We start from the raw sequence: 27,155 nt of genomic DNA, 5'->3' as shown, positions 1-27,155 counted from the left end.
AATTTCAATATTCTCATAGGTATCATAAGGTAATCTGTATACAGATTACTGTACATATGCACGTGCTTTTTCTCACTTCCTGCGCTATAACACCTTTACCCAAACTGACGTTGACAATGCTATTTTATATTTAATATTTTCACACATATGTGATAAGTGCAATTAATTAATGGAAAGGTCACCCCGCAGTTTAGCGTCTTAGGCCACGAATTCAAACAGCATGGCCAATTAAGACAAACTTTACTATATTCTCACCCATGTTTACCTTTAGAGAGGATGGACTCCCTCAACTGTTTGACACTTGGGATCATTTTTCGTAGCTCGGGCGCTATTTGAGAACAAAATTAAAATGCAGGGAAGCCCATAGGCAAAATGAGACAGCCCCTGAAGTCGATATTGAAACATATTTGGACGGCCCACATGCCAATCAAAATTTCCTCGCATCCTATTGGTCCTCCCCCCGATATTATCGTTCCATCTTCTGCTCGTCTAGTCTGTTAGGCTTTCCGCTGTCCCCATCCGCCAGTACACATAGACCCCCTCCAAATTGGTCCTCAGATCCTTTTCTGTTTCGTTCGCAGCTACGAAAAGGTGACATTTTGCGGTGTGTACAACCAACGCTGCATCAGTACACAACAACGCTACTGAAGCGTGCTTGGCTCGATTTTTTTTCCCTTTTTAGCTGAAATCGGACACCGCTGATGTTATAGCGTCAGTGTCCTCCCGCAGGCTGCGCTGCGGAGTGATATTCCATTGGAACCGACAATGTGGAGGGTGTTAAAATGTCTACTTGGAAAATGAAATGGTTACAGTTTCTTTAACACTGAAGAAACCGAGTAACACAAGAGTTATGGTTCGTGGGACACACGTGTGTTCAGCTTCGTGACAAAAAAGACAGCGAGTCGAGGCGACAGAGGAGCGCTTCATATTCTCTTTCCTCATCTTCATCAAGCCACAGTCCGGACCACGGGGAAAGGATCCTATCCCTAACTTTGTTTTTTTTTTCCTCCTCTTTTTGTACTCCAGCCGCTAATTTCTCTGTGTTGGATGTCACATTGTTAAATTCAGGTAAATGCGTGCTAATATACATTCATAACAAGCAAATGCATTTCAAACAGAAGTGGTTCCTCACGTTGTTAGCGGAGTAATAACCAAGTTTTTAGCGCATCGTTGAAGTTGTGCTGTGAGTGCCACAGCCGGGAAAAGCGGGGTCCTTGTTTTTTTCGGCCCGAGCGAACTTGCACTGTTATTAGTAAGTGCCAGGGGCTTGTGTGGGCTGAAAAAGACTTCTTTGTTCACTTCAAAGAGCTATAACGTTAACGCACATTAGCATATGACCAGACTGAGTGAGCTCCTCCGGGATTTTGTTGTCTGTATTGGTAGTGTGAGGTGTTTATGGACGCGAACATTCGCCGTGAAGCGTTAACGCAGACAGGCGGTGTTGGCTGCTTTTCTCTACTTGTGGGAAATGCTAAACATTTCCAGCGCTGAGTGAAATGAATTTTATACATTTATTTTAAGTTTTATTAATTTATCCAGGGGCACGTTTATAAACCACAAAATTACGTATGTAAAAATACCCCAGTAAAAAAAAAAAAGTATTACTTGGGTATTATTCATCCCCCCTTCAGCCTCTCAACCGTTAACCACAGCAAAGAAGCAGCGATAAGATCGCCAAACGCTTTAGTTTCTCTTCCCCACTTATTTTTTAACCCCCCGATATTATTTTATAGCGTTTTTACATTACTTATTGTTTTATTTAAGTTTCTACCATTCATCTGAAACTTTATGAAAGAGGGGGGGGGGCGAGTCTTTGTGTGCATCAGTGTCTCATTCTGCTGCTCGACGTCAGGGCAGGCAACAGGTTTTTAAGTCCTTTTAAACGGCCCGCAGGATTTTTAACCGAGCGATGAGCCGCCGATGGCTCTCTTGTGAAGCCAGGTTTCACCACTTGCATTGCTATTTCTGCCGTAAAACTTTTTTTCTTGACACCTAAATGGGCAGGCCAAAGGTGGGGGTGCTCAAGACAAGCGTATGCAACTTCCATTTGTTAGGAGGGGCTGAGCACTTATCCCCCATTTTGACCTCAGCTCACTGAGAGAAAATGCTAGATTATATACTGTCAACGCATTGTTCCTGAACCAACAGTTTCTCCCTACTGGTAAGTCATAATGCTGTTGTGTCAGTATTTATCCGGCCTTTCACCATTGTTAGATTTAGTGTGCGCGTCTTGACTTCGGGGTAAAGTAGGTTTTATTGGCTTTATTGTTAATATCTATTGTTGACAAAGTACTAGGGTAACTCGCAGTATTTCCAAGTCTGCTGTAATGGATATGACAGTGGTATTCAAATTACTGATATTTTAATGGGTTGGGCAGTGCAGTTGTAGTTGCCATGCATAACTAAAATTAACTGGCTTTCCCCCTTTCTGGTGTATAGTGTTTAGAATAAAAGCCAATCTTCAGTCGTGGCATTGAAATGTTTTTGTTGGGTTTTTTTTGAAAAAAGATCAATCATAATGAAAAATATATTACAAATTATATTAAAGGCCGGCAAGTGTACATCCCACCCTAGCCTTATTGTTGTTGTTGTTGTTGTTGTTGTTGTTTTTTGTTGCTAATTTTAGTATTTACTTATCCTGTTGCTGTCTTCACTCAGTGCACTATGAAAATAACCAAAACATACAGGTTTATTGCTAAATAAAAGAAACGAAAAACATTTTGAGGCACACCAAGGAGGTCTGGGCATCTCTCTGAAGGAAAATCATCAGTACTGTGATTAAAATATAGATATGTATTTTTAATTTTAATAACTTAAAAAAAATTAGGTTTATTTTTTATAATCCAGGGGAAGGAAAAACAACAGAAAAATGCACTTTCTGTTAAGTAAGGTGGTATCAACTTTAGATGAACACCATTGGCGATTATGTGCCTAGTCACCCCCCACGGCCCATTTTAAACCAGGAAAAACCCTGACATGTAACACTCCCAGTAGATTGTAGACATAAGGACAGCCTCCCAGTGGTTGTCATTTGAAAATTCCTGAAGTTTATTCAGTATTACACTGTGCAGATATTTCAGTGTTCTGTTTGCAGTATGTACTTTTCACATAACCTGTTATTAGTGTTGGCAAATAAGGACCCAAAATTCTACTGTTGCTGGGTCTAATAAATTAATTACCTGCTCTTTTAATTTTACAAAATATCTTCAGGTTGCTTTTAGGTACAAATGGGTACGTTGGTACAAAATATTTTAAAGTGGCAAGTTTTAAAACTTGAAAATGTCTTTATGTCAGTCATATTGCCGCCAATCGTTTTTAAAGATTGCTAAAGGCTGGTTATTTGTGTTTGTTGTAGCCATACTTTACTTTTGCTTACCGCTAATGATCTCTGAGTCGACTCTGAATTTAATCGACATCTCTGACGCAAAATCAAGATGTGATTTCCTCCAGGTGGCATTTCTTCTTCTTCTATTTTTCTTTCTTCTTTTTGTTTGTGACTTTGTCCACAGTGTGTAGAAATGATTCTTCTCAAGGTGTTTTCGCCACTCAGACTGCATTTGCTTTGATATAGGCTGGTACTGTTTAGGACTCCAAAATAGTGTGTTACCACTTTGTAAATTTTAGTGAAAACAAAACTTAAAACATGTTGGGTTTTGAGGTTGGAGGGAGGAGTTTGAGTTTAGTGCCTGACTGACAACAAGTGCAGTGTGGCCTGTGGCCAACCATGGTCACTCATGTTAGATGTGGCCTACCAAGTTAAGATTTTCATAACTTGGTCAGTATCTCGCCTGCTTTATGGCATTTGAATGGTAAAAATATAGAGCAGAGGAATTTGCAGCTTATGTATATCTACCGTTGCACTATGCTGTTTAATTGACTTCCCTCAGTGCTTTTACGATGCCTGCATTACTACAGTGTGAGAAATCTATTTCATATGGACATTGTAGTGCAGATCCATATATCTGAATTTTTGTAATGTTACTTTATTTTTTTAGAGAGAGAAAAAGAGGTTTTGATCAGCCTCAGCCATTTTTACACACACACACACACACACACACACACACACACACACACACACACACACACACACACACATCATTTCTGCTGATTGAGATTACATTTTATTTAAAATCCTAACATTTTTTTTTTGTGTCTGTATTTCTCAGCTTTTTAATTGGGGAATAACATGTCATCCTTACCATTAGGAGTGATGAATGGCACGGTGAAAATGACACCGTATTTATACAGGTGAACGAGCTAAATGATCAAATTTCCTGGAAATCTGAGCTGAGTGTAATAAGCAGTAAATATGTTTGTCTGGTTACTATATTCATATAAGTAACGTTTTTATAATTTGACCATTTCGCCTCCATTTTTGGATTAGATATATTGCAGAAGGCACCAGTTGTCAGAACAGTTAACCATCTAACAAAGAGGCAAAATAAACTTACACGCTCCTTACCTTTGCTTGTAGTCGCTTGCTGAGACTGAAAAGCCCAAGTGAAGAGCAGCAGCAGAGAATGGCTGCAGTGGAAACAGACAAGGAGCTCAGCGACTTGCTGGATTTTACCGCGGTAAGATTTCTCCAGAGATTGCTTGAACTTGTTGAGTGAGCATCTCATACAATTCATCATATTCTCACAGATGGCAGATTTTAACTTTCATAACAGATTTTGAACACTTGTCAAGTAGATTGAAGTATGTATGGCATTCATGTTTGAGCAGGAATTGAAGGACTGCAGCGGGTACATGAGAAGGTTTTATATGAGACTCTTGTTGTCTGTTTAATTTGTGGTGTTAGTCAGGCAAAGCTGCATTGTGGAGATTGCTTTATGCCTGTCATACCTGCTGGTTAAACAGGATAAGATAAAGGATAGGGTAGTATAAATTATTACCTAACTATCCTTCCCACAAATGAGGAGGGAAAGTCTTACACTGAAATCCAGTGGTTTGTTTACAGTGTCGTTCCTCTCTTTCAGATGTTTGAGCTTCCAGTTTCAAATGGCAAAAACCGGCCAACAACTCTCAACAGCCCTAAATTTGGAGGTTCAGGTAAGAAAGAAATCTTTTAGACATTTGTTTTATCTCTGAGCCTTATGTTTCAGGTCAAATTTCCTTTAAAGACATAATGATATAAATGCCAATACTGAACAACCGATACCCTTCTCATCTTTTCTCTCAACTAAAGGTAGTGAGAAATATTGGGGGTTTTTTTGTTATTATCTGAACCAGTGAGGGGCTTTTTCCAGTTTCAGTATCCGACCTTCGCACACTCTGTGTTTTGAATTAAAATAGAATAGGAGACAGTTCCTTCTCACCTTTGCTTCTTATAAACGGTTTTTCGATCAGACTTTTTGAGAGAACTTCAGGAACAATTGTCATCTTATTTTACATTATGCAGAACAAGCATCATCTTCCTTACACTTCCTCATCCTCACCTTCTCAGCTGTTGCCATTCAATCACGTAAGGACAAAGGCAGAGGGTGGGGGTGGTGGAAGCAGCCCAATTAATCTCCTGTGCTTACTCTGTGAAAAAGTGTATTCCCTTGTCCTACAATCTTGCACCCTACTTTTTTTCTCCACATTTTCACTTAGATCTATTATCTGTCCCAATCAGCAACCCCACCAGGCGGACACTTGCAGTCAACATTAAGGCGCATGTGTTGCTTGCAGTGTAAAAAAAGAGCCTCAGAGATGCCTATGACATTGCTTTTAACATTTATCTGTATGTGTATTTCCTACAGTAGGCCTGCCTGGGTTATACTTCATCAAGTTGATTGATAAGGAACAGCAGTTGTCATTCAGTATGAGTGGGCAAACAATCAGTGTCATAGATGGAGCTAAGGCAGTTGTTAACTTGTGGGCCAGAACTAAAGAGGAGATATAACTGGATTCATTTTCATTACACCCTGACATTAGTTTGTTTTTACTTTTGCTTTGCTTCACTCTTAAAAGCCTAGCAAAACCAGCGTATCTACAAGGTTGCACATCAGTGTTGGCTTAAAAGCAGATACAGCAAGGTGACAAACTTTAGCAATTTAAAGACAAGATTTCAAGTTGATCATAGTGATTCTTGGCATGACAAACAGGGTTAACTCAATATCCTTTGCTTACACTGGTTGAACTTGTGAGACGCTATCAAAGGGTTACTGATGTATATTTGGGGCACAGTGTTATGTTCTTTCTGCTGTTAAATCATGTATGATCTATACTGTTCTTTGAATTAGAAAATGTTAGGTAGTTAGCTTAGTGTGGCATCAAATTTAGAAGAAAGAGGGAAACATTGTTCCAAAGTTTAAAAGTACACCTTTGAAAGCTTAAAAATTTGATCAAATCTCGTCAGTCTAAGAGAGTGTGACTTCTGGAGAAGGTGTGTGTGTGTGTGTGTGTGTGTGTGTGTGTGTGTGTGTGTGTGTGTGTGTGTGTGTGTGTGTGTGTGTGTGTGTGTGTGTGTGTGTGTGTGTGTGTGTGTGTTTTATAATTTTTTTTTCTTCTTCTTTGTACGAGGAAATGACTTCCTGAAGTCGTGTCATGTCAGTGATGTTACGAGGTCTGCCACCATCAGCCTAGCCACAGAGACCTATACTAAACCGACCATGTTTCTGCAACAGGCCAAAATACTGTTGCGCAGATTGATTGTTTTCTCTAATCAGGAAATGAGACACATTCTTTGTTGTTGTTTGTGTATCTCAGTGTGTTAAAAGATCCTTGCATTTCATTTTTAGAATGAAAGCTTTGTTTCCTACATTGTTTTCTTTCTTTTTTTTAATGTAGTACTAAATTGTACTGTTTTCTGACTTTTGGGGATTAGGGATGGGTACCGAAACCTAGTAGTAAACAGGCAGCAGTGCTAAACAATTAAGACCTTAATACTGACAAATGTCAGTTTTCTTTTCTGTACTGGAGAAATCATGTCATATGCTATTCCTAATTCAGAAGAAAGCTGTTCTGCGCAAAGAGCAGTGGCAGCACTAGGTACCAAACACACAAGTTCAGCAAGTACCACGTTCAGTGGGGGACATGAACAGTCTATGGAAACATGGTCTAAATGCATCACATGAGGAATGCATGGTTTTCATCTGCCTGGCTCTTTGTTCATCTCTCAGTGACCCATGCATGTAGTGTTTGGTTTCATGGTTTAATGATTAACAGCAGGCAGCTGATTGGGTGTTTCTGAATTCGGTCTGATATAATCATGTCATCACTTGTCATTCTGATAGTCACGGTTTCGTTTTCAGAGCACTTAGAGCTTAAGCAGATTCAGTGATAAGATCCATGATTTGTACAGTTGAGATAAGAAAATAAAACTCCAAAACAAAAAAGGTACTGTTAAAACACTCGGCCAATAAGCAGTATCATTAGTAGTAGTGCTGTTTAAAACCTAACAGTACAACTAAATATGATTTCTTTTGCAACCCAGCTTACCTTTCACTCGTTTTTTTTCTCAGTGTACTTTCATTTTTTTGGTTGCTGGAAACTGAGAATCCTAAAATATATTTTTTAACTTTGGAGAGAAATGCAGAAGAGAAGGAGGTAAAAAAAATTTGCATGAAATGTTTCATTTTTCAAACGTGTTCGTGATTCTCAGATACTGAAAGTCACAAGTTAAATCCATCCATCTGCCAGTACATTTTCTTACCCACTTAACCAACTTGGAGGCTGTTCCAGGTGCCACAGGGTGGGAAGCAGATTTGATCTTTAACATTTTAATCCCTGGCACATATTGCTGTTAAAATTGTTTAAAAAACCCCCCAAAACATCACCTGGTTTCAGGTCCTGGTTTAATGTAAAGTTTTAATGTAAAAGCACTATATGGTAGTAGGATAGGGTGGATTGTGTTGTGTTTGAGAGGTTGTCGGTAACTCACAGCTTAAAAACAGTCAGAGCTTTGCTATTGTACATTGTTCAGTATTTCATTAACAGTGTTCACTCTCTTGAGATTTATCTGACATCATGCTTTGTGTCTGTGTGACTCACTTTGCAGAGGGAAGGAAGAAGTTGTGTAGACAAATGGCGCACTCAGTTATAGGTGCCTGGGGCAGTGTTCCTGTAAAAACGAAGACATGTCTGCAAGTTTGGTCAATGTATGTGCCTGGGTTTTGCTCATGAAGCCTATGACTCAGGCTGGCTGTCTGTTTCCAGTGTCTTTCTTCCTGTGTAATTATAGACTAGCCATGCTTAAAGGGGCGTTGCATGCTGGGAGGAGAAGTGCATTGGGGTTCTCCAGAGACTTTGTCTGATGTTACTCACCCTTCTCTTCGTTTTCTCTTTCCAGTTGTGGTAATTTGTCTGAATAGCGCGCTACTCATTATTTTCTCACGAGTGTAGCACTTCAAATGGCGTTAGCGGAAATGTGGTCTGTAGAGAGCTATATAATTTTGTCCTTTTTTTTTTTTTTTTTTTTATTTAATTCGTAGCCACACAATTGCTCAAAATCCTGTGGATGTTTATGTATGATGAGGTTTCTTGCAGTGTTGGCAGTTTGATCATTTTTATCTGTTAAAGCACTCTAAATTTTCCTATAGAGCTGGATGAGCATAATTTCCGAAAAGGAGGATGTAGATGAGTAACACATTACAAAAAAATGATTTGTCAGAAACATGAAGGCCCTGTTGGAGGTAGTGAGGAGGAGAATAGAAATACATCCAGTATGTGCTTTTGTCAGAGAGAGGGTCACATTCTGTGGTTTTGACAGATTTAAACAGGGTTATGACTGTTGAATTCCTTTAAATATAGAGTAAGTACACATATTTATCTGTCCATATGAAATGACACAAGAATCCTGCATGAAAACAAGATGATATACTTTTGAGAAAATGACCAGACATCACAGTTTTTCTGAATCAGATTAATTTCATTCATTTTTATTGCATTGATAGTAAGATTCTTTTGAAATGGTAGTAGTTCAGAAAGGGTAGGTTCTGTTATAACGATCTAATAAGTAATGTCACTATTTTAATTACTTCATCAAAGCAGTGCAACAGATTTGATTACTTTTTAAATAACTTTTCTAAAATGTTTAATTGGGGGACTGATTCTGGTTTTTAGTAAGTTATATTAACTTACATAATTAAATTATGTAATGCCCTGTAAATATCAGGTCACAAACCTTTTACTTACTATATAGTGGCAAAAATCAGGACAGGTGTGTGTTTTGCATAATATGCTGAGGTTGGAGAAAACCATTGGGAAGCAGCAGCGTAGCAAGAACAAAAATCAAGCTGTTTTGAAAAGGTAACATTTCTTCTTCTTCTTTTCTTTTCTAATAAAAAAGGTGCATTTATATAAGTTTTAATTTATTAATTGATTTTTTTCATTGATTTTTTTTTTTTTTTTAACTTTTGACTCTTGCTGTTAAATTTGCTTTTACCATCAATTACAACATGAGTTAATCCCAGTAAGTGCCTTGAAGAAGGACAGCTACCTTATACAGGTCTTCTAAAATGACAGGATTTCTAGATGTTTCTGCAAATCAGACCCCATGAGAGGTTTTAGTTTTCTTGCTAGAAGGTCTTCTAGCACAGTCTAAATCACAGGTTCTCCACATGGATTTTGTTGAACATATGGTCACATGATCCTAAATGTTTGTGGGGTTTTGTTTTGTTTTTGCTGCAGAGATGTGTAGAAATATTAGTATGTACGTTACATAGAGAGAGTGTGAAATGAGCGTTGCCTCCTGTTTAGTTGCAGCATTTATGGACAAACATGGCAACAGTGACAGTGTAAATGAATACTTTCAAAAGCACAGCACTAATTAACCTCACCCATCACAACGCGGTGGGGTTGATTAGAGCCTTAACAATAACAAAAACATGAAATATACATCGAGTTAAATTGGATATCAAAGTTTGATGAAAGTGTAAACAAATTAAAAAGAACATAACGATATGAGAGAGTTCATTACAGCAGCTAAAAGTTAAACACAACTTATAACCATGTAGCTTAATTAAAACACAGTTGATGAAATACAATTTGACAAAGCAAATGTAAAATGTCAACTTGCACAAATAGCTGAATAAGTGGCTGAGTATATTCACAGTCCAGGAAATCTGTTTTCAAAATCAGTTCGCAGCTGTTCTTTGTCTGCCAAGCAGTTTTTGGGTTAACAAAATAAGCTGAACCTCTGAGTTACACAGTGGGTCCAGTGAATTTTATTTAAATTGTGTCACTATCAATCACTCTTTTGCCTAAATTAGTAAGAGTAGGAAAGCATGGACAACACATTAAAGTAGTTTTGTTTTTTTGTTTTTTGTTAAAGCAATGCGGCGGTGTGGAAAAACAGACCACTTGGTAAATAATACCATCGATTTAAAAAAAAAAAAAAAAAAGATTGTAGATTTACCATTACAAATCAGGTTTCTCTATCTTCTACGTTGCTATTTCTATTCCTGTCGAAGAAGAGAAGGTGCCACATATTAATGTCCTGCTAATTAGCGAGATAGTTGTGTTATGGTGCGTGATTCTGAATGTGCAGTATTCATGTCGATCGGTCAAATAAAGCAGCTGAAATACTCCACTGCTCTGTAAACCCACATTTCATTCTAATATGCTAAATCCATGAAGTGGAAATTTGATTCTTTAAATAGTTGGTGTATTTATTTCATTTTTTAAAAATATTTTCAGAAATGCACTTGTTATCCATAACAGTGTAAAATAGAAAACACTGAATTGAAGCCTTTTCTTCTCTCTATTGTGGGCACTGATGATTTACAGCAATAGTAATTCTTTTACACATTTTCTTTATCATCTTTGATTGACATGAAGAGTGACAGCCAGCCATAGAGAGGGGACAAGACATTTTCTCCTTCATCTCCTATTCTGCTGCTGCTGTTTATATAGATCACAGTTGTCACAGCAATCTAGCAGCTCTCGGCAAAGTGGACCCATCACTCTGCCGTACTGCTGATCCTGTCATGATTCTAGCCCCCCTCTCCCCCCCTCCACTTTTTAATTAGACAACAAAACAAAAATATGAATATTCATAGACCTGTGCTTCATTAATATGCACAATTATGCAAATCAGTACGCAATTAAGCTTCAGCTTCCCCCCCAGAGATGCCGTGTTGCGGTACGAGAGGAGATTGAGAGCAAGGGGACAGGCAGGAATTTCTGCTTCACCAATCCTTAAAATCACCCCTTTCAAACACATTCACCTCTTTGAACGCTGAGGCGCTCCGGCCAGGGATGACTTGTGCAATTTGTGCGAGATTGAGACCTTGAGTCTGTGTTAAGACGAAGGTGTAGGCCAAGTGTGTGAGAATAGATGAGCTATGAATGACTGTTGCCATGGAAAATGTAAAAGAGTGGAGTGGGAGAATGAAGAATGTTGAGGATGATTCTGGGAGCCTCACACTGGGTGTTAATTATTCAAACTTCCTACAGCTCATATCCACGCTATGTGACAGCACTGTCACTATGCTGTCTCTGTGTGAGCTGCGAAGTGAAGCTCCTCGGTGGAGGTTACTTCGAGCTGCCTGAAAAACTTGTATCAAAGCAAGTTCGCCAAGTTAGACATTTCTTTGCAAAGTGACACTGTAAACCTGTGACAAGAATTTAGTGGCTAATGGCTAACCCAGTGCTTTGTCTTGCAGGTATAGATGAGAGGAATGGGTCCAGTCCCTGGGGAACAGGGGAACAAAACAGTCCATCTTTCAACCAGGGAAGGGTATGGCTCATTTTCACTTATTGCATTAAGAAAAAAAAATAAACCCTTAATGTTACAGCCCAGGTTCCTGCCATTCTCAATAATGTGAACAGCCTAAATTAATTTAATTTAAACGATGTCAGAACTGATCTGTAAAGTCCAGCATGGTGTTGCATATTAATTCTGAAGCTTTTTATGACTTTTTTTCACACCTTATAAAAGGTCAGTACAACAGTACTGGAGTGCTCTACAGTGCTGTAGAACTGTATTCAGGGTTTCTAGCATTGAAGTTGTTAAGCTTGAGGGTAGCAGTAGACTCATAAGCTGCATCAGCTTTTATCTGAGATTGAAAAAATAAACAAAAATTCTCAAATCTTTAGGCCCAGCAAGGGGTCTTTCTTAGGCCCATGAGCTGGGAGCTTGAAATACTTTCGCAGAATACTCTACTTTTATCTGCAGGAGTTTATTTTCTTACATGGTAGCTTTGGTCTTTATTTATTTGTGTTTCTATTCCTAATACCTTTTGTTTTCTTTCCCTCAGGGTTATGGAGAAGAAGGCCTTTACAGTGAACAAGAGGCCATGGCTTCTGCTCCCATATTTGAATCAGGGATCGTTGGTAAGGACTTGTTAACTAAACTGAATAAGGCATTGAAGCGTGGACACCACAAATTTCACATTGTCCATTTTACAAACCAAAGAGAGTCGGGGAAGTGTGAGGCAAATGTTGATGAAGATTATAATCGTACTTAATTATGGAAGAACACTGACTGAAAAACACAAGTCTATATGAATGGGTAGTGTGACTGAATCAGAACGAGGAGTTGTTTGGGGGACAGAGCAGCTATTCTTAGGTTGGACACTAACATATCAGTTTAAGGCAAAAGGTTTTTAATGGATGAAGTGTGAGTAGGGTAGTGGGGAGGATGTGGAGGAAGGGTTTGTTTGTGTGCAGTTTGTGTGTTCAGTGTGGGAGGGGTGCGGAGTGTAAAGGGCACCCATGCACAAACAAGGCTGTCCCTTGGGATTACATTGGCCTATAGCTCCCCTCTGTTAACTGGCAAAGGAGGGGGGTGTTTGTGAGCACAATTGCCCCAGAAGCATTTATAATGGGCCAATTTGTCTTTTTTCTTTTTGCTGTCCGCGGCCATAAATACCGCAAGTCTTCATATATACTCACATAATGGGAGGTACCCAAATAGAGAAAAGGGGATAGACAGTTTGTAATTTAACATAAAAATACCCTCTACATTTTTAGAACCTTAACCTGATTTCATGTAATTTCCCCTCAACAGGGAAGGCAGAACAAGGACCATACTCGTCACTTGGAATGCAGGTAAATAAATTTGAATGGTGCTTCATCCCCATTCGCTGAAGCTTCTTTTCACAAATTTTGACTCTTGGTCAGTTTTCTTACTTTCTTTTTAATTTACGTCTCATATTTTGCACTCTGTAGCCGGGCTTCATGACCAGTGAGATACCCATACCCAGTCCTGATGCCCTCTCTCCATCTGGCACAAAGCCAAACTCTCAGTTTTATCCCTCCTATACAGGGAGCAACCCTCGCAGGAGACCCTCACAGGACCCCATAGGTAAGGGTGCAAATTATTATTTCAGGCAGGGTGTTGAACACTTAGAAACCGAATCTTCTGTCACATTTATCGTCTTGTTCTGATCTATTTTAAGGTTGTGTGTACAATCACTTCTCCTGTTGAGGTTTTTAAAAAGTGTCTGAAAAATCTCACTTCTTCTTAGTGAGAGAAAATGAAAATCCTGAGCTCCCAGGGAAGAAAATTGGTCAATAACATCACCTTCATTATCTTTAGATTAGACATTAATGAGCAGTAACAAATGCAGATTGATGGATCAATTCGGCAGGAAGAATCTTTGATTGTATAGTTACTGGTACAATAAGGTCTTTTTGTGTAAGCTGGCTGATATGATTTCCCCTCCTGTCTGCCTCCCCACAGAATCGCAGGCAAAAAAGATCAGGAAGGTGCCCCCTGGCCTGCCCTCCTCTGTGAGTACTTCATCCATACTTCAGCCCCATACTGTATCTTGCATTCACTCCATGCGAGCCCAGGTTTTAATGCTTTACGCCCTTTTTCACATTCCATTTGGCATCTGAAGCCACTCCTTGGCTTGCAGAGCAGTGTAAAAGCTGCAGTACAGGACTTCCAGCTCTTACAGCTGCGCATCTGCACCACCAAGTAAAAAAGGAATCGGGAAAAAGCCACTCATTCACCCAGTCCCTCATTTGCAGTATGTATTTATAGTGTGTTGTATTTGTAGGCCCTTTACTTTATGACCACATTTCTTTCCCGCTGCCAAGTATACTCGTTAGATCACAGAAGAGAATTCATACTGGGGTTTGATGCTTCTTACTCCTCATTTTTTTCCCTCCCACTCTCCCTCTCTGGGCACCCTATTTCCTCATTTTCTCTACCCTCCACCCCACCCCACGCCAGCTCTCTCTCTCCTTCCCCCTCCACCGCCATCACCCGCAAACAACAGCCCTCCCCTTTCTTTCTCCCTCCCTCCCCCTTCCCTCTATCCCAGCTGCCAGAGAAGTTGGCCGCCATCCAGGATACGGCAGATGGTTCAGTAATTAGGAGTGCATCTCTCCGTTCCCTCTTCTCCTCTCCCCACTTTTTTCTCTCCCTTTTCTCTGTGTAATCAAATTATAGAAGAAAACTTCAGTCCATTTGGATTTGAGACTTTCAGACACAGTTTGATACTTGAATTTACAAAGAATGGCCTTGATTGAGAAAGTTTAGGTGCCATCATAAACGTACCAAATCCAGCTAAAGTTTCCATTATATGGTCACATCGTCCCATCCTGTCTGTAAACTATTCTCAGCATGTTTCTGTTTAACAGGTTAATATGTAAAAATGGTGGACAGGGCCCATAAAAGTGCTGGCATGATTCATTCAGTACACACTACCGCTGTGTGCTCATGCCTGTAAAAATGTTGTAATCCTCTGTTTATTCAATTTAAGTAGTAAAACCAGATAGAAAATAATAGATTCTAACCTTGGATTGAACCCATACTTTTAAGGGCTGTAATCAGGTACCTACTGCATATGTTATTTTAGTTTTGATGTTTCAAATACCCCAGAAGCAGTTATTTTTAAGAACATAGTTTTGCTTATCTACAGAATTATGTTCAGAGAATTTTCCAGATGAAGTTTGAGCAAACCCACTTGTGTGTTTTAAGTGTTTTAAGACAAATGTAAATTAAGTTACTGCATGCCATGCTTGCAACAAGTCATCATATAATTTAGCAGTTACTTAGCTTTATCACACTGAGCATTCAAGGACTGAGCTGTTTTTGTTTTGTTTTTGTTTTTTTTGGTAGGTTTATACATCAGCCTCAGGGGAGGATTTTAACAGAGACAATGCTTGCTACACAGGCTCCAAGACAGGAAACGTCTACCCACCACCATTCTTCATGCAAGGTCAGTTGAAACAACATGTTTTGAAATCCCCCCCCCCCCCCCTTTTTTTTTTCTTTGTGTTGAGTTGAAAAGTTCAGCCTGACTTAAACACTTTCATAAGGTTTTTGTGAACTGAGAGGTGAATCGCTCACCTATGTAGAAAACAAATATCCTTTATTTTCCTTCATAGCTTTTACAGCAGAAATTAGTTGTCTGTAGATGCTGTCACCGTATGCCAGTAAACACGCTGTGGTGCCGGGGTGTTGAATGGTGCATCACGGTTGAATGAAGTGATCACAGTAATGTGACATGTCTCATATGTAGCCTTCATTGTCCTTTTATCTCTTGTGGCTGGTTTTCTCTCGGCCTTCTTGCTTTCCCCCCCCCCCCCCCCCCCCCCCACTCTGCTGGATGTCCCCTGACAGAAGGCCTCCACCCGCCCTCCGACCCATGGGGCTCTGCCGGGTCGATGGTTCAGCCTGGTTATTCTGCCATGCTGGGCAACTCCCCCCATCTGAGCCAGCATGGTCCCTTTACTGCCATCAACCCCCAAGACAGACTGGTAAGCTCTGCAGTCACACTTAGGTTTGTTGATGAGGTCAACAACACACATTAAGACAAATGCATCATTAGGAGCTTCTGTCTGCTTTTCTTTTTAAATGGTTTTGTGTGTTTGCTTTCAAGAAACGGCAGCCACTGCCCCTCTCTCCTCAAAATTACCCCCTGCATGCCAGTGAAGTGAGCGGGGCTCATCCTTCTGGCTTCCACTCTGGCTCCAGCAGCTTTGGAGTCCCCAGCCACACCCCCCCCATCACTGGCAGCGAAACCATTATGGGTAAATCCTTTAATGTGTGCTCCTTTATTTTATTTTATTTTTGAAAAATGCTGGTGTTGTCCTAATTTAAATTATCTGCTATCCTAATTGATGATTATTACTCCGCCCCCCCCCCCCCCCCCCCCCCCCTCCATTTAGCAAATCGGGGTGCGATACCCAGAAGTTCAGGTGATGAGATTGGAAAAGCTTTGGCATCTGTAAGTAACAATATATTATAATCACATAGTTTTAAATATTAAACATGATTGCTCTGTTTCATAATACATATAAATTGTTATATTGCATTTCATTAAATTAAAAAAAAAAAAAATTCTGTGTCCAGATCTATCCTTCAGACCCAAACAGCAACGCTTTCCCTCCGTCCCCTTCAACCCCCTCTGGCTCTCCTCAGGCTTTATCAGGTAAGTCAGTGACTGTAGTCCTTTAATCCTGAGGCCTCAAGGTCAGCTGGGCCTCAGCTGGCTGTTTTGTAGCTTTGTTTGTTCAAACCATGTATTTGTTCTTTCCTGTGCTACTCCGCAAGGCCATGATACATACTTTGAAAAACCTGTTGTTTTCACTATGGCGATGCATGAACAGTTTAAAGTGACAGTGCAGCTCCATCTGTTGGGTTAACATGGAAGTAATGCATGTTGTTCAAGCCTTTAATTTTGTGTAAAAAGGGATGTTAACTTTCTTATGTTAAGTTAAGCCATGAACTGTTTCAGTGCCATCAATAGATTCCAATACTTCTCATTTCTTACATTACATGGAAAACTAAAAAGCTACCTTGGATATATCTTGTGACCTGCTGGACTTTTTTAATGTGGAGTACTGTTGATTACCAGTTCAAGTTAGAAACATAGATGGGAGTAATCTTAGTTCATGAACTTTTGCCATGTGTCATTGAGTTCATGAAGGCCTTTTTCTTGCATTGGCACTGTACAAACATAGAACTGAGATAAGTTTGGCATCCAAGATTATCTTGACATTTAGGTCATCAGATTTAGCTGCACGTTGGTAGTAAGGAATGGTTCAGTTATTCACCAAGCACTTAACACTACTTTTTTCATATTTTATTAAACCCTTGCTGTAAATGCAGGTGTTTCTGCCACAAACAGGGATATTTTCTCTAGACGTACTGTAACTGGGGTGATATAACTACCCCATTCACAGCTTAACCTTCACTTGATCTTTCTCACACACATACACCAGCCAAATATAGCTTATGAGAGAGGAAGGGAAAATACCGTAAAAATAAAAAGAGGGTGGGTCGCTTCCTTATTTGTATATGCGTTCAGTCCATGCATGAGCTCATCACCACCTAATTCATCAACACTTCTGTTGAATTAAGAAACAAAGTAATAAAAGTGATGCGTATTAGATTATATTGGACAGAGAAATTTCTTTGAAAATTTTAATAAGTTTATACTCAATATCATTCCATATCTATTGTATCTATATCTTCACATTTACTTGATGTCTCTTTCACATTACAGCAGTTTCACGTGTTGAGTTTCAGAAAATTACAGCCCGGTTTTTCTCAGTTTCTCAGCAGTTGATGGTTGGCCACACATGACAATGAACATGATTGGTCCACTTACAGTGAAGGCAGTGAGTCTGTGTTACCTTATTCACTAGAAATGTCTGCATTTCTTTTTGAATTTTGGCCATTTAAACATACATTGCACTTAAATGACTAATAATAACCATGGTGAACTGCGATCTGTTAATGGCCATTACACTTAAGAGACGATATTACACATGAGCCATGTTGTTAAAATTAACAACTGTTTGAACAGTGAGTTCAGATCGTGCTTGTTGTTTGTTCAGCAGTCTGACGTTATGGAGGCGGAAAAAGGTGGGGATGGTGGCTTTTGCATTCCTAGTGGGTAGCAGTTCATGTTATGGATCAATGTTTTAGCTAATAGTGCTTTTTGGGACTAGTTGTCAAATTAAACTATGTAACTTGCAAATTGGTTCTACAGTATAGATGTGAGTATAATGCAATAAAATGTAAACATCAAATGAGTTACAATTGCATTTACATTAGACAAGTAAAAAATTTCCTCTTGGGAATAACCCAAAACAACTTTAGTGGGCAAAAATGAAAAATCTAACAACAAAAGTAGTTTAAGTGGCACACAACCTAACATATGAAATGCAATCTTAAGTATGCATGTTATTTCCACTTGGCCACTGTCACATGAAAGTGACGTTAACAGAACTTCAATTTTGGACCTATGGATCTGTTCCTTTCTGCATGTCTGCGTCAAGGCTCGTTGTGGAGAACAAATACTAGAATATTTAAAAGCCTGATTAACGACATTCACCGTGATGATAAACACAGTTGGAGAAGGTAAAGAAGATGCTAAACAAGTTGACTTTGATAATTTAGCTTTGAGTCACTAAACACGTGCTAAACAAAATCAAACGTATGTATTGTGCAAAAATCTCTTTGTATATGATGCTTTGCATCTAGGTTGTTGAAGCATCTTGCGAACTTGCCACAGTTATACTGCAGATTTAAGCTGCGTCTTCAGTCACATACTGGCTCAGTGGTGTTGAAATCGGGGCTGTGTAGGGGCGTATCAGGACTTCCTGTTCTTGTAGTTGAAGGTGGTATTTTTTTTTTTTTTTTTTACTCTCATTCAACGTTGTTGCGCATTGAACTCGGGAAAGATCAGCGTTAACCTTCGACTGAAAGGCCAAAGCTACAAGGAATGTGTTCAATGCGTCACTGCTTTTTTCTCTTTTCTTTTTTTTTTTGTCCTGTTTTCAGGAGTATACGAACATATTTCCTAATGTTAACAGAAAAGAGAACATAACCATCTAAGACAGAATAAAACTTTAGCATGACGACACGACTGTTTGCACAGTGATGTAAAATGTTTTCTCTACATATGAATATCTCTAAAGGTAAACCTAATAGGCCTTTATGCAAGACAAGCATAACATGTAGCTAAACATTGTATGGAGGCTGTTACTCGTTACTCACTTTAAAGTACCCCAGGTGCATCAATAATAAGAGAGAAAACTTCCCGCTGACAACTACAAATTGTAGGGCTTTTTTTTCTGAATAAACTTGTGATCTTTGTTTCTCAGGCTCTGCATCCCAGTGGACTCGATCTTCTGGTCAGGCCACACCTTCACCTAACTTTGATGGGGGAATTCAGTCTATGGTGAGTAGGTTTTTCACTCTTGATTTTTATTAGAGATTAGAGTTGTACAACCCTTTATGCCTCGTCTTGCCTCATCATTCCACTGTTCTTCTTTCTCTGTTGCAGAGTAAAATGGGGGACCACCTGGATGAAGCCATCAATGTTCTTCAGCGTCACGCCAGCGGGCCAGGGCTTGCTGAAATTCATGGCCTGCTGCAGTCGGGCTTAGGGTTACCGCCAGGCTTGTTGGTTACCGCTGGCAGTGCAGCTGGACTTCCCAGTCGCCTGCAGGGAATGGTGAGATTCATGAATAGTGTGAAAGAAAAGCTGAAGAAATTTAATATTTTAGTTTAATTCCAAAGTACATAGCGAAAGTGGTATGCCCATTTTTGCTACTGTTATGCCAGTATTAAGATTAATTTCTGTTTCAAGGTGTCTGGTCACCACGAGGACTCTGCTAGTCTGCCATCTAGTGGGGGACTTTTGCATGGGCACCATGGCTCTGCATCTGTGCCACCACTCTCTCAGCATGAAGGCTTTACAGGTGCGACTTTCTTTTCATGGTGTCTTCCTGTTTTGTACAGCATGTCTTCTAATACTACACCTCTTTTTGACTGTGTATTGTTTCTTTCATTGTTTTATAAAAATATTGTTCCTCAGTAACCTTTGTTTCTGGACTGTGTGTAGGGCTACCTGGTAACATAAATCGCCCCACTGCTGGTATCAAACAAGAGCTGAAGGACGACGATGAGAACTGCTCCATGACAGACAAGTCGGAAGATGAGAAAAAAGAAATGAAGAACCGCTCTCGAACAAGGTGCACAGAGTCTTAAACCTTATTTTATTAATGCATGTAATCCTGTTTGTTAAATCTTAGTCTGTATTGTAAATTTGACAGGGACTCAGTCTAGTTGTTACTTACTGGTAAAGCTTTTTAGCTTTAGCGATGGTGTCTTATATCAGATGTACAACAAGTGAACTGTACCCATACTGTTGTTTCCTACCTCCTCCTCTACCATGACTCCTCACTAGTCTGGATGAGGAGGATGACGATGAAGATCTACCAGTGGAGATTAAGGCTGAGCGGGAGAAAGTGCGGAGGTTGGCAAACAACGCCCGCGAACGGCTACGTGTGCGGGACATCAACGAGGCTTTTAAGGAGCTGGGCCGCATGTGTCAGCTCCATCTGAACAATGAGAAACCACAAACCAAACTGATCATACTGCAACAGGCTGTTAACATTATACTCAACCTGGAGCAGCAAGTTCGAGGTCAGTGGGTGTCCAAGGAGGAAGGAAGTGGAGGGGAAGGTCATCTTTACAAAATAAAACATCCATATGGCTTCACTTTCCAGCTTCATGTCCTACTATTCTAATATTAAAGCCATCTTGTTGGGATGTTGTTACTCCATCCACAGTCTTAAACATACCGACTGGTTTTAAACGTTAGTCTTTATGCACCATTTCCTAAAATAGCCAATAAGAAAGGACATGTGAGTAGTAAGTCAAGCTGTCTGGTTGTTTTTAAGACAAGCCCATTCTCCAATAAATCGTAAAAGTTTAATTTTCCTGTAATACACACAGGACTGCTGTGTGTTCTGCAAAGCCTCAAAGCTAGTTGCTTGTTTCAGCGAAAGTGCTTACATGTCTGTCTGCTTCATTTTTGGACAACATTAACAACTTTTGTCTGCTCTTTTTTTGTTTTTGTTTTTTTGCTATTGTCTCATTATGCTTTTATTCACCTATTAAGTTATTTCAGCATTTTAATGTCTTTAATCTCACACAGTGTCCTTTATAGCATGCAAGCAGGGCTCTGTGCTGTGTATTAACCCGCCTTTGTATGCGTGTGTTGCTCTTTCAAGCATTTGAGTCTCTAGCTTTGCTTTACTGTTTAAAATAAAAAGGAATCGTTTCACCAGTCATTCTCCCATCCCCTTTTATTTTCTTTACAGATGCCAACCGCGACCTATTCTTCCTCTCATTCCGATAAATACATCTCCAGCTGCTGATGTATTTAACATGACACCTTCAGTGTATCTCATTGTGTGTTTCTTCTGTGTCTTTCTGCGTAATGCATTTCGGCACAGGGTGTTGCTTCCTCTCTCTCCTTTTCTGTCTCACTTGCCATAACTTCTCTCATTCTGCTGGACAGTCACAATAATCCCCTCAACTTCCACCCTGGACCCAAATGACCGAAAGCTTTTTTTGGTGATTAGGTACCCTAAAAACACCCTAAAAACTAATGATGCTGGTCAGCTGTAGCATTTTGATCCAGTTCGGGCTTGAAGCCCCTGGGTGTTGAGTCTTCAACCTAAAAACTTAAGTGATTTTAACTCAAGCAGATTTATGTGCCCATGCGCACACACTCCTGCAGTACAGCTCCGCTGAGATCTTCATTGGACGTTTAATTGGTCTCTTTGTGGGAGTTTGCAGTCAGTGCGAAGGTCAATTTTTTCCTGGTAACAGGAAATTAGCTTAAATTTTTTTTAAAAGCAGTCTAACTGGAATTTTAGTGAGACCACCTTGCCTAGGTTCAGTGAGGGTTGTGATTTGGGTTTGTTAACCAGCCCTTCCAACCCCCCACCTGTCCTCCCAGCTGCAGCCTTGTCTCGGTGACCGATGAGAACCTGACTGCTGAGGAGAAGGAGCAGAGGGAGCGTGAGCGCCGCCTTGCTAACAACGCTAGGGAGAGAGTGCGTGTTCGTGACATAAACGAAGCCTTCAGAGAGCTGGGCAGGATGTGTCAGGTCCACCTGCAGAGCGACAAGGCCCAGACCAAGCTGGTCATCCTGCAACAGGCTGTCCAGGTCATACTGGGTCTGGAGAAGCAGGTGCGAGGTAGGTCAGCCAATTCAGAACAATCTGATTCCAACAGGCAGCCAGCCATCTCTCAAACATAGCTGGACATCAGTCGCTAGGTAGTCACCCAAAAGACATTCTCTTCTGTTCCTGCTGAAAGTGTAAATTGCAGTTTTCTCTTTGCCTTTATCGCATGCGTGTTGTTTTTTTGTTTTTGTTTTAAAGTGGGGGGGGAGAAAGGGAGAGCATCTGAGGAAGTAAATCCCTGCTTTTCTGCCAGACACCTGCAGCTTCTGCCATACTTTCCATTCTCACGTCTTGCTTTTCTCTTTTATATCCCTCTTCTGTAATAAACCATTTGTATGTTCATAACTCTGCTGTGTATGATCTGTAAGGATTTCTCTAAGCTTAACAAGTCCAGTTTTGTGTGTTTTTAATGAATACATCTTTTTTAAATTTTTGTTCAAGAGCGTAATTTGAACCCAAAGGCTGCCTGCCTCAAGAGGAGGGAGGAGGAGAAAGTGTCCTGTGTGGACCCCCAGATGCAGCTTAGTGGGGGTCACCCAGCTGTAGGAGGAGATGGACACAACTCTGTGAGCCATATGTAACTCTTAGGTGAGTTTGCAGACTACGTGGATGTCAAACTCATTTTACACTGTGGCCCACATACAGCTGACTTATTTGATGTGGACTGGACCGACAAAACTCCACTTTCTGTTAGTGGAAAGAAGTTTAACTACACATTCAATCCCTGAGATGTCTTAACATAAGAATAATCTGTCAGCATGACTGTTTGGGCATAAATTATAAGAGGGACATGTGTAGAAATGTGTGGCTCACTTGCTTAACGTGTCCTATAATTATAATACAGAATCTCCAAAAGTTGAATCTGTTCATCTGGACGTAGCGTTTTGTGGGAGAAACGTTTGGTCGCTCATCCAAGTGACTTCTTCAGGAGACTGAAGAAGAAAACGCTACGTCCAGATGAACAGATTCAACTTTTGGAGATTTACTTTCCTGGATGATTGAGAATGCATCAAGACATATAAAGCAGAATCTTTGTAAATTCACAGAATTGGGGAAAAAAGGAACTTCTTTGTTATTTAGTTGTGTATCTGTTACTTAATTACTTTGATATGGTATGAATGGCCATGGTGGAGGTCTTTATCCACAGGAAAAGATGTAAAACTTGTAAAAATACATTTTTAAGTCCAAACATCTATGGCTTTCTTTATAAATATCCAAAGCCATCCAGTGGGCCAGTTTGGAGTCTTTACCAGGCTCATTTTGTCCCCCAAACCTTATGTTTGACACCCCTGACCTACAGTGAGAACATCTTGTTCTTCCGTCTTATGTGTTGTTTGTTTTCGGTGCTTATTTCAATTTGTAGAAGAAGCAATTTTTTTTTCTTCTTTTTCCTTCTAGTTCCTGTCGATTGTACAGCCCTAAGAACAAGAAGCCTTAATATTTCATAGTCATGGATCTCAGCGTGTTAATCGACTGTTGGAAAACACACGCACACACCTCATTACTGACGAAGCAGGTGGCCACATTCCTGACGATGAATCCAAGAATAACAAGCACACTGATACAAAAAGCGAAGAAGAAAGATTTATTGATCTCCACACAGAAACGCGTTGAACTGAGGGCACTGGTTTAAAGAGAGTGGAAACTGGACATAAGGACATTCTTATGATCATCGTAGTTTTGTAAGACATTTAAAAAATTTCTTTATGCTTTGGGAGCAAAACTTGTTTGGATCAAATGAAGCGTTTGGATCAATTGCTCATGAGAGCAAAGTTAGGATTTGTATTGATGGATCATTATCGCCATTCCCATCAGAAAAAAGGAGGTCTTACATTCTTCACAAGAAAAAAGGGTGGATTTATCTGTTTAATTACACCAGAAGTGGGCTTTATGCATAGTGTTGATGAAAATAATAAATATTCTCTTGACTGAATTGAAGAGGCAGCTTACACCTGCCAGTGGAAGCTGACTGCTCTTTTTGCCATGCTGGTAATCCGGGCTGTATTTCCTACATTTATTAAAGCGGCTGAGAAGGCGTCGCACACTCGCACTGGGTTCATGTTTGCTCTTTAAGTGTGGAGCCGACCTGAAAGTCCTACACATCTGTTACTGTCACTGCCATGCAAGTGGAATGGAAAGACGAGAAGAGACAAACACATGACTGTGCAGAACCCACAGTGCTGTTGAATCAAACATGCACACCGACACGCCAACCCCTGTCCGCCCGTGAGGACTTGAGCATCCTTCTCAGTTTCAGCCGCATCAGCCTGCCAGCATCCAATCGTATATAAAGATGCTGTTACAGCACGTAAACCTTACTTAACACAAGTCTCAGAACAGTTTGTGTTGTGGTATATTACATTTTGCTAGAAGACAGAAATAACTGAGTATTTAAAGGGATCATGAGTGTTACTGCCACCTTTTGGAGAATTTATTGCCACTGACTGACTTGTTTTGGTTGCTCGGTGTTTGGTGTTTTGTTTTTTCCCCCTCTCCTTCTGAACAATTGCAGAGCCTGTTATAAGGATCTTCCTTTTGTAGAACTGATTTGTCATTGTTGTTTTTTTACTCTGTATGATAGTTGTAAGAGTTTTGTTTGTATCATTTAAAATGTTTTTGTTTGTTTAAATTGTTTTGAGTGTAAGATGACCCCGTTTAGATTCCAGGAACAAAGTGAGGTGTTTGCTTTAGTGCCAGATGTGGGGGGTAAAAAAAAATATTAGAAATGGCTGCAACATCACATGTTGTGACTCTAATTTTTTATTTATTTATTTTTTTTAACTCTTTGAACACAAAAACCTGTCAGACCGTTTGTAGTTTGATTGTTCTGCTGTTTGACAGTTTCTCTTAAAATGAAATTTAATGGGTTTTTTCTTTAGCTTACCCCCTTCTTCTGCTTCCCCTGATGTCAGACTCTTTGATGAGCCTGTTGATTAGTTTCTGAGGAAGGTGCAGAAGCGGAGGTCTGCACAATCTGCAACAAAATTTGCTGTTTCATATTAATATGAAGCATAAAAAAATAAAAAAAGGGTGGCCCTGGTCATTTTCCTTACCATGGGAGTTTTGATATTGGTTTCTCACCAGTGCCTGAATATGTCTCTGCTACACGGTGGATAATGTTGCATTTAAGGATTTGTAGGTTATACCTTTTTTCCCCCCCTTAAATAATAGAGATGTATAAAAGCATATGCACTTCAGCAAAACCGGTCAGTGTCTCAAACACCTAAATGAAGAGTCACTCTCTGTGACCAGCTTCTGTGTGTGTGTGTGTGTATGTCTCATGAGATGTAAGATGACTTATGTGGTCTACAACTTTGATGCTGAAAACTGTACTTCTTGTCTTTTGTGTTCAGAATTTTACTTATGATTTTGTTCTGAACTGGCATGTGCATTGATACATATGTACAGCTGTATGATATGTCCTTATCAGCTTTATCATTGCAAGCTGATACTGATTTGTAACAGTATTTGTCATTATTTCACAAAGTTGGCCTGTGGAGAAGCCCCCAAATATCATTTTCTTTGCCACTCACTCTGGTCTTTTTCCCTCCACAATAACGTGTGTGTGTGTGTGTGTTTGTGATGTGGTTTATTGCTACTGAACACTTTGATTTCTTTACATGAAAGATGCAGTAAATCTGTATCAAACACATGCACCTGACCCTTTCTGCCCACCACAACAGCTGACCTGCTATAGATCTGTCTTCACTCATGTTTGAGGACAACATCTATGTAGGCTATGTCCTCAAAGTGCCTCCAGTTTCCTATTTTTTATATATAAAGTAGATATTGAGAACTGTTGTGTATATAACAGTAATGTAGCAATAAATGTGCCATTTTTATTAACAAAACCTTCCCCTTTTTAGTGTCTTGGTTTTTGAATATACTGCATTACCTGGGTGAATCAGGATCTGTTTGATCTACTCAAATGTTTTCCAGCCATGTTTAAAGATGTAAAAAAAAATTATCTGCTGCATTTTTATACATCTTTATAAAAATCTGTTATGTCAGCTATCATTTCTGCACTTTAACATTCAGTTTATCTGCTCACACAGTTTTAAAATCAGCACATTTTCTGTCATTACAAATCCTGAATCTGTGACTGCCTGAGACGTCCACACGAACCTTCATTCTTAATGTCTCTGCAGTGCAGGCGTGTATGTGTACAGTTGGGTCCAGAATTTGTTGGATAAAGAAAATTTTTTGCAGTTTTGCTTCTGTGCACCAAAATATTTAATATAATATTTAATTTTAAATGCAATGATAGATCAAGTCCTGATTTTCAGCTGGGCTGAAGGGCTTTAATAAAACATTTGCATTAATTGTTTAGGAGTTGGAGTGCCCAATTTTAAGAGCCTCCATATTAACTGGACAACACAAAACTCGTAATGTAAGTTGTCAGGTTTTTAATGCTTGGAGTTAGTGAATATCTGCCTGAAGTCGAGTACAAATAGGCTTCACCAAATGCTGTTTCCTCCATTCCTCCAGACACTGTTAGTACTTGTTTGTTGGACTCTGACTTCTGTTTAGTCCTCAGTAACTGAAACGGATGCACTGTTGGGTTGAGGTCAAGTGACTGACTTGGCCATTGCTTTTGTAGTTTCCTTTTGGGTCATTATCTGTTTGCACTGCCCAATTAGTTTTGCAGCAATCTTTACAGTGAGTACACTTTATAATTCATCCTGCTGCTTCTATCAGCAGTCACATCATCAGTAAACACCAGTGACCCAGTATCACTGGCAACCATAGATGCCATGATGGTGCCTCCACCATTTGGGACAGATCGTGTGGTACACGTTAAACTTGGTTTCACCTTCAGTTGTCTTCTGTGGTCTTGCAGGGTTTTTTTAGTGTTGCTGAACTGACCCAGTGCATTTCTTCTTTTAAAGAACCTAATTGCTGATTTTACGTCTCCTGTTAGATTTATTTTGTTCTTTCAGTCTAATGATGGCCTCCTTCACTTCCACTGACATGTCTGTGGCCCTCGTGTTTAAAACGACAGTGAAAATCTATTGAATGCAAATTTAAATAATGCAGATTATGCAAATTCAACACTTAGAATCGGTTTCAGATATCACATCTGCATCGTTTGTTGTGAAATAAGGGAACAGGCCTCACCCACCCATGAAACTGCTCATCAGCCAATTTCCCCATTACTTTTTAACCTCTGTAAATGGGGACTTTGTATACAAATGGCTGTAATTCTTAAACTTTATATTGATTTATTGATTATTATATTGATTTTTTTTTTTATTTAAAATATACTGTGGTGGCA

The 27,155-nt window shown here is 39.7% G+C and overlaps 1 protein-coding gene across 5 annotated transcripts; it reads left to right on the top strand.

Annotated features, from left to right (window-relative positions):
- Positions 1-508: 508 nt before the first annotated feature.
- On the top strand, positions 509-25,731 carry tcf3a (transcription factor 3a). 5 transcript variants are annotated; one of them, XM_080906966.1, is made up of 20 exons: positions 510-1,068; positions 4,475-4,574; positions 4,980-5,052; positions 11,592-11,665; positions 12,186-12,261; positions 12,938-12,978; positions 13,099-13,234; positions 13,613-13,662; positions 15,002-15,101; positions 15,506-15,642; positions 15,765-15,915; positions 16,054-16,112; positions 16,238-16,316; positions 19,000-19,076; positions 19,182-19,352; positions 19,488-19,599; positions 19,743-19,872; positions 21,651-21,892; positions 22,322-22,468; positions 23,279-25,731. In XM_080906966.1, the coding sequence occupies exons 2-19, from the start codon at positions 4,521-4,523 to the stop codon at positions 22,459-22,461; spliced, it is 1,902 nt and encodes a 633-aa protein (XP_080763092.1). In that variant the 5' UTR covers positions 510-1,068; positions 4,475-4,520; the 3' UTR covers positions 22,462-22,468; positions 23,279-25,731. The 5 variants fall into 5 exon arrangements, with proteins under 5 accessions (XP_080763094.1, XP_080763092.1, XP_080763093.1 ...); XM_080906967.1 differs by lacking the exon at positions 510-1,068 and adding an exon at positions 1,863-2,161; XM_080906964.1 differs by lacking the exon at positions 510-1,068 and adding an exon at positions 4,196-4,248.
- The last annotated feature ends 1,424 nt before the right edge of the window (positions 25,732-27,155 follow it).

The sequence above is a fragment of the Rhamphochromis sp. 'chilingali' genome, assembly GCF_963969265.1.
Source record: "Rhamphochromis sp. 'chilingali' genome assembly, chromosome: 16".
Classification (NCBI taxonomy): Eukaryota; Metazoa; Chordata; class Actinopteri; order Cichliformes; family Cichlidae; genus Rhamphochromis; species Rhamphochromis sp. 'chilingali'.
This window is presented reverse-complemented; position numbering and strand designations above follow the sequence as displayed.

Excerpts from the sequence above, each read along its gene's own strand:
- tcf3a (XM_080906964.1), top strand. The coding sequence starts at position 4,211 with ATGAATGGCACGGTGAAAATGACACCGTATTTATACAG. Across the intron at positions 15,102-15,505 it reads ACCACCATTCTTCATGCAAG|AAGGCCTCCACCCGCCCTCC; the intron begins GTCAGTTGAAAC and ends GTCCCCTGACAG. Across the intron at positions 16,317-18,999 it reads CTCTCCTCAGGCTTTATCAG|GCTCTGCATCCCAGTGGACT; the intron begins GTAAGTCAGTGA and ends TTTGTTTCTCAG.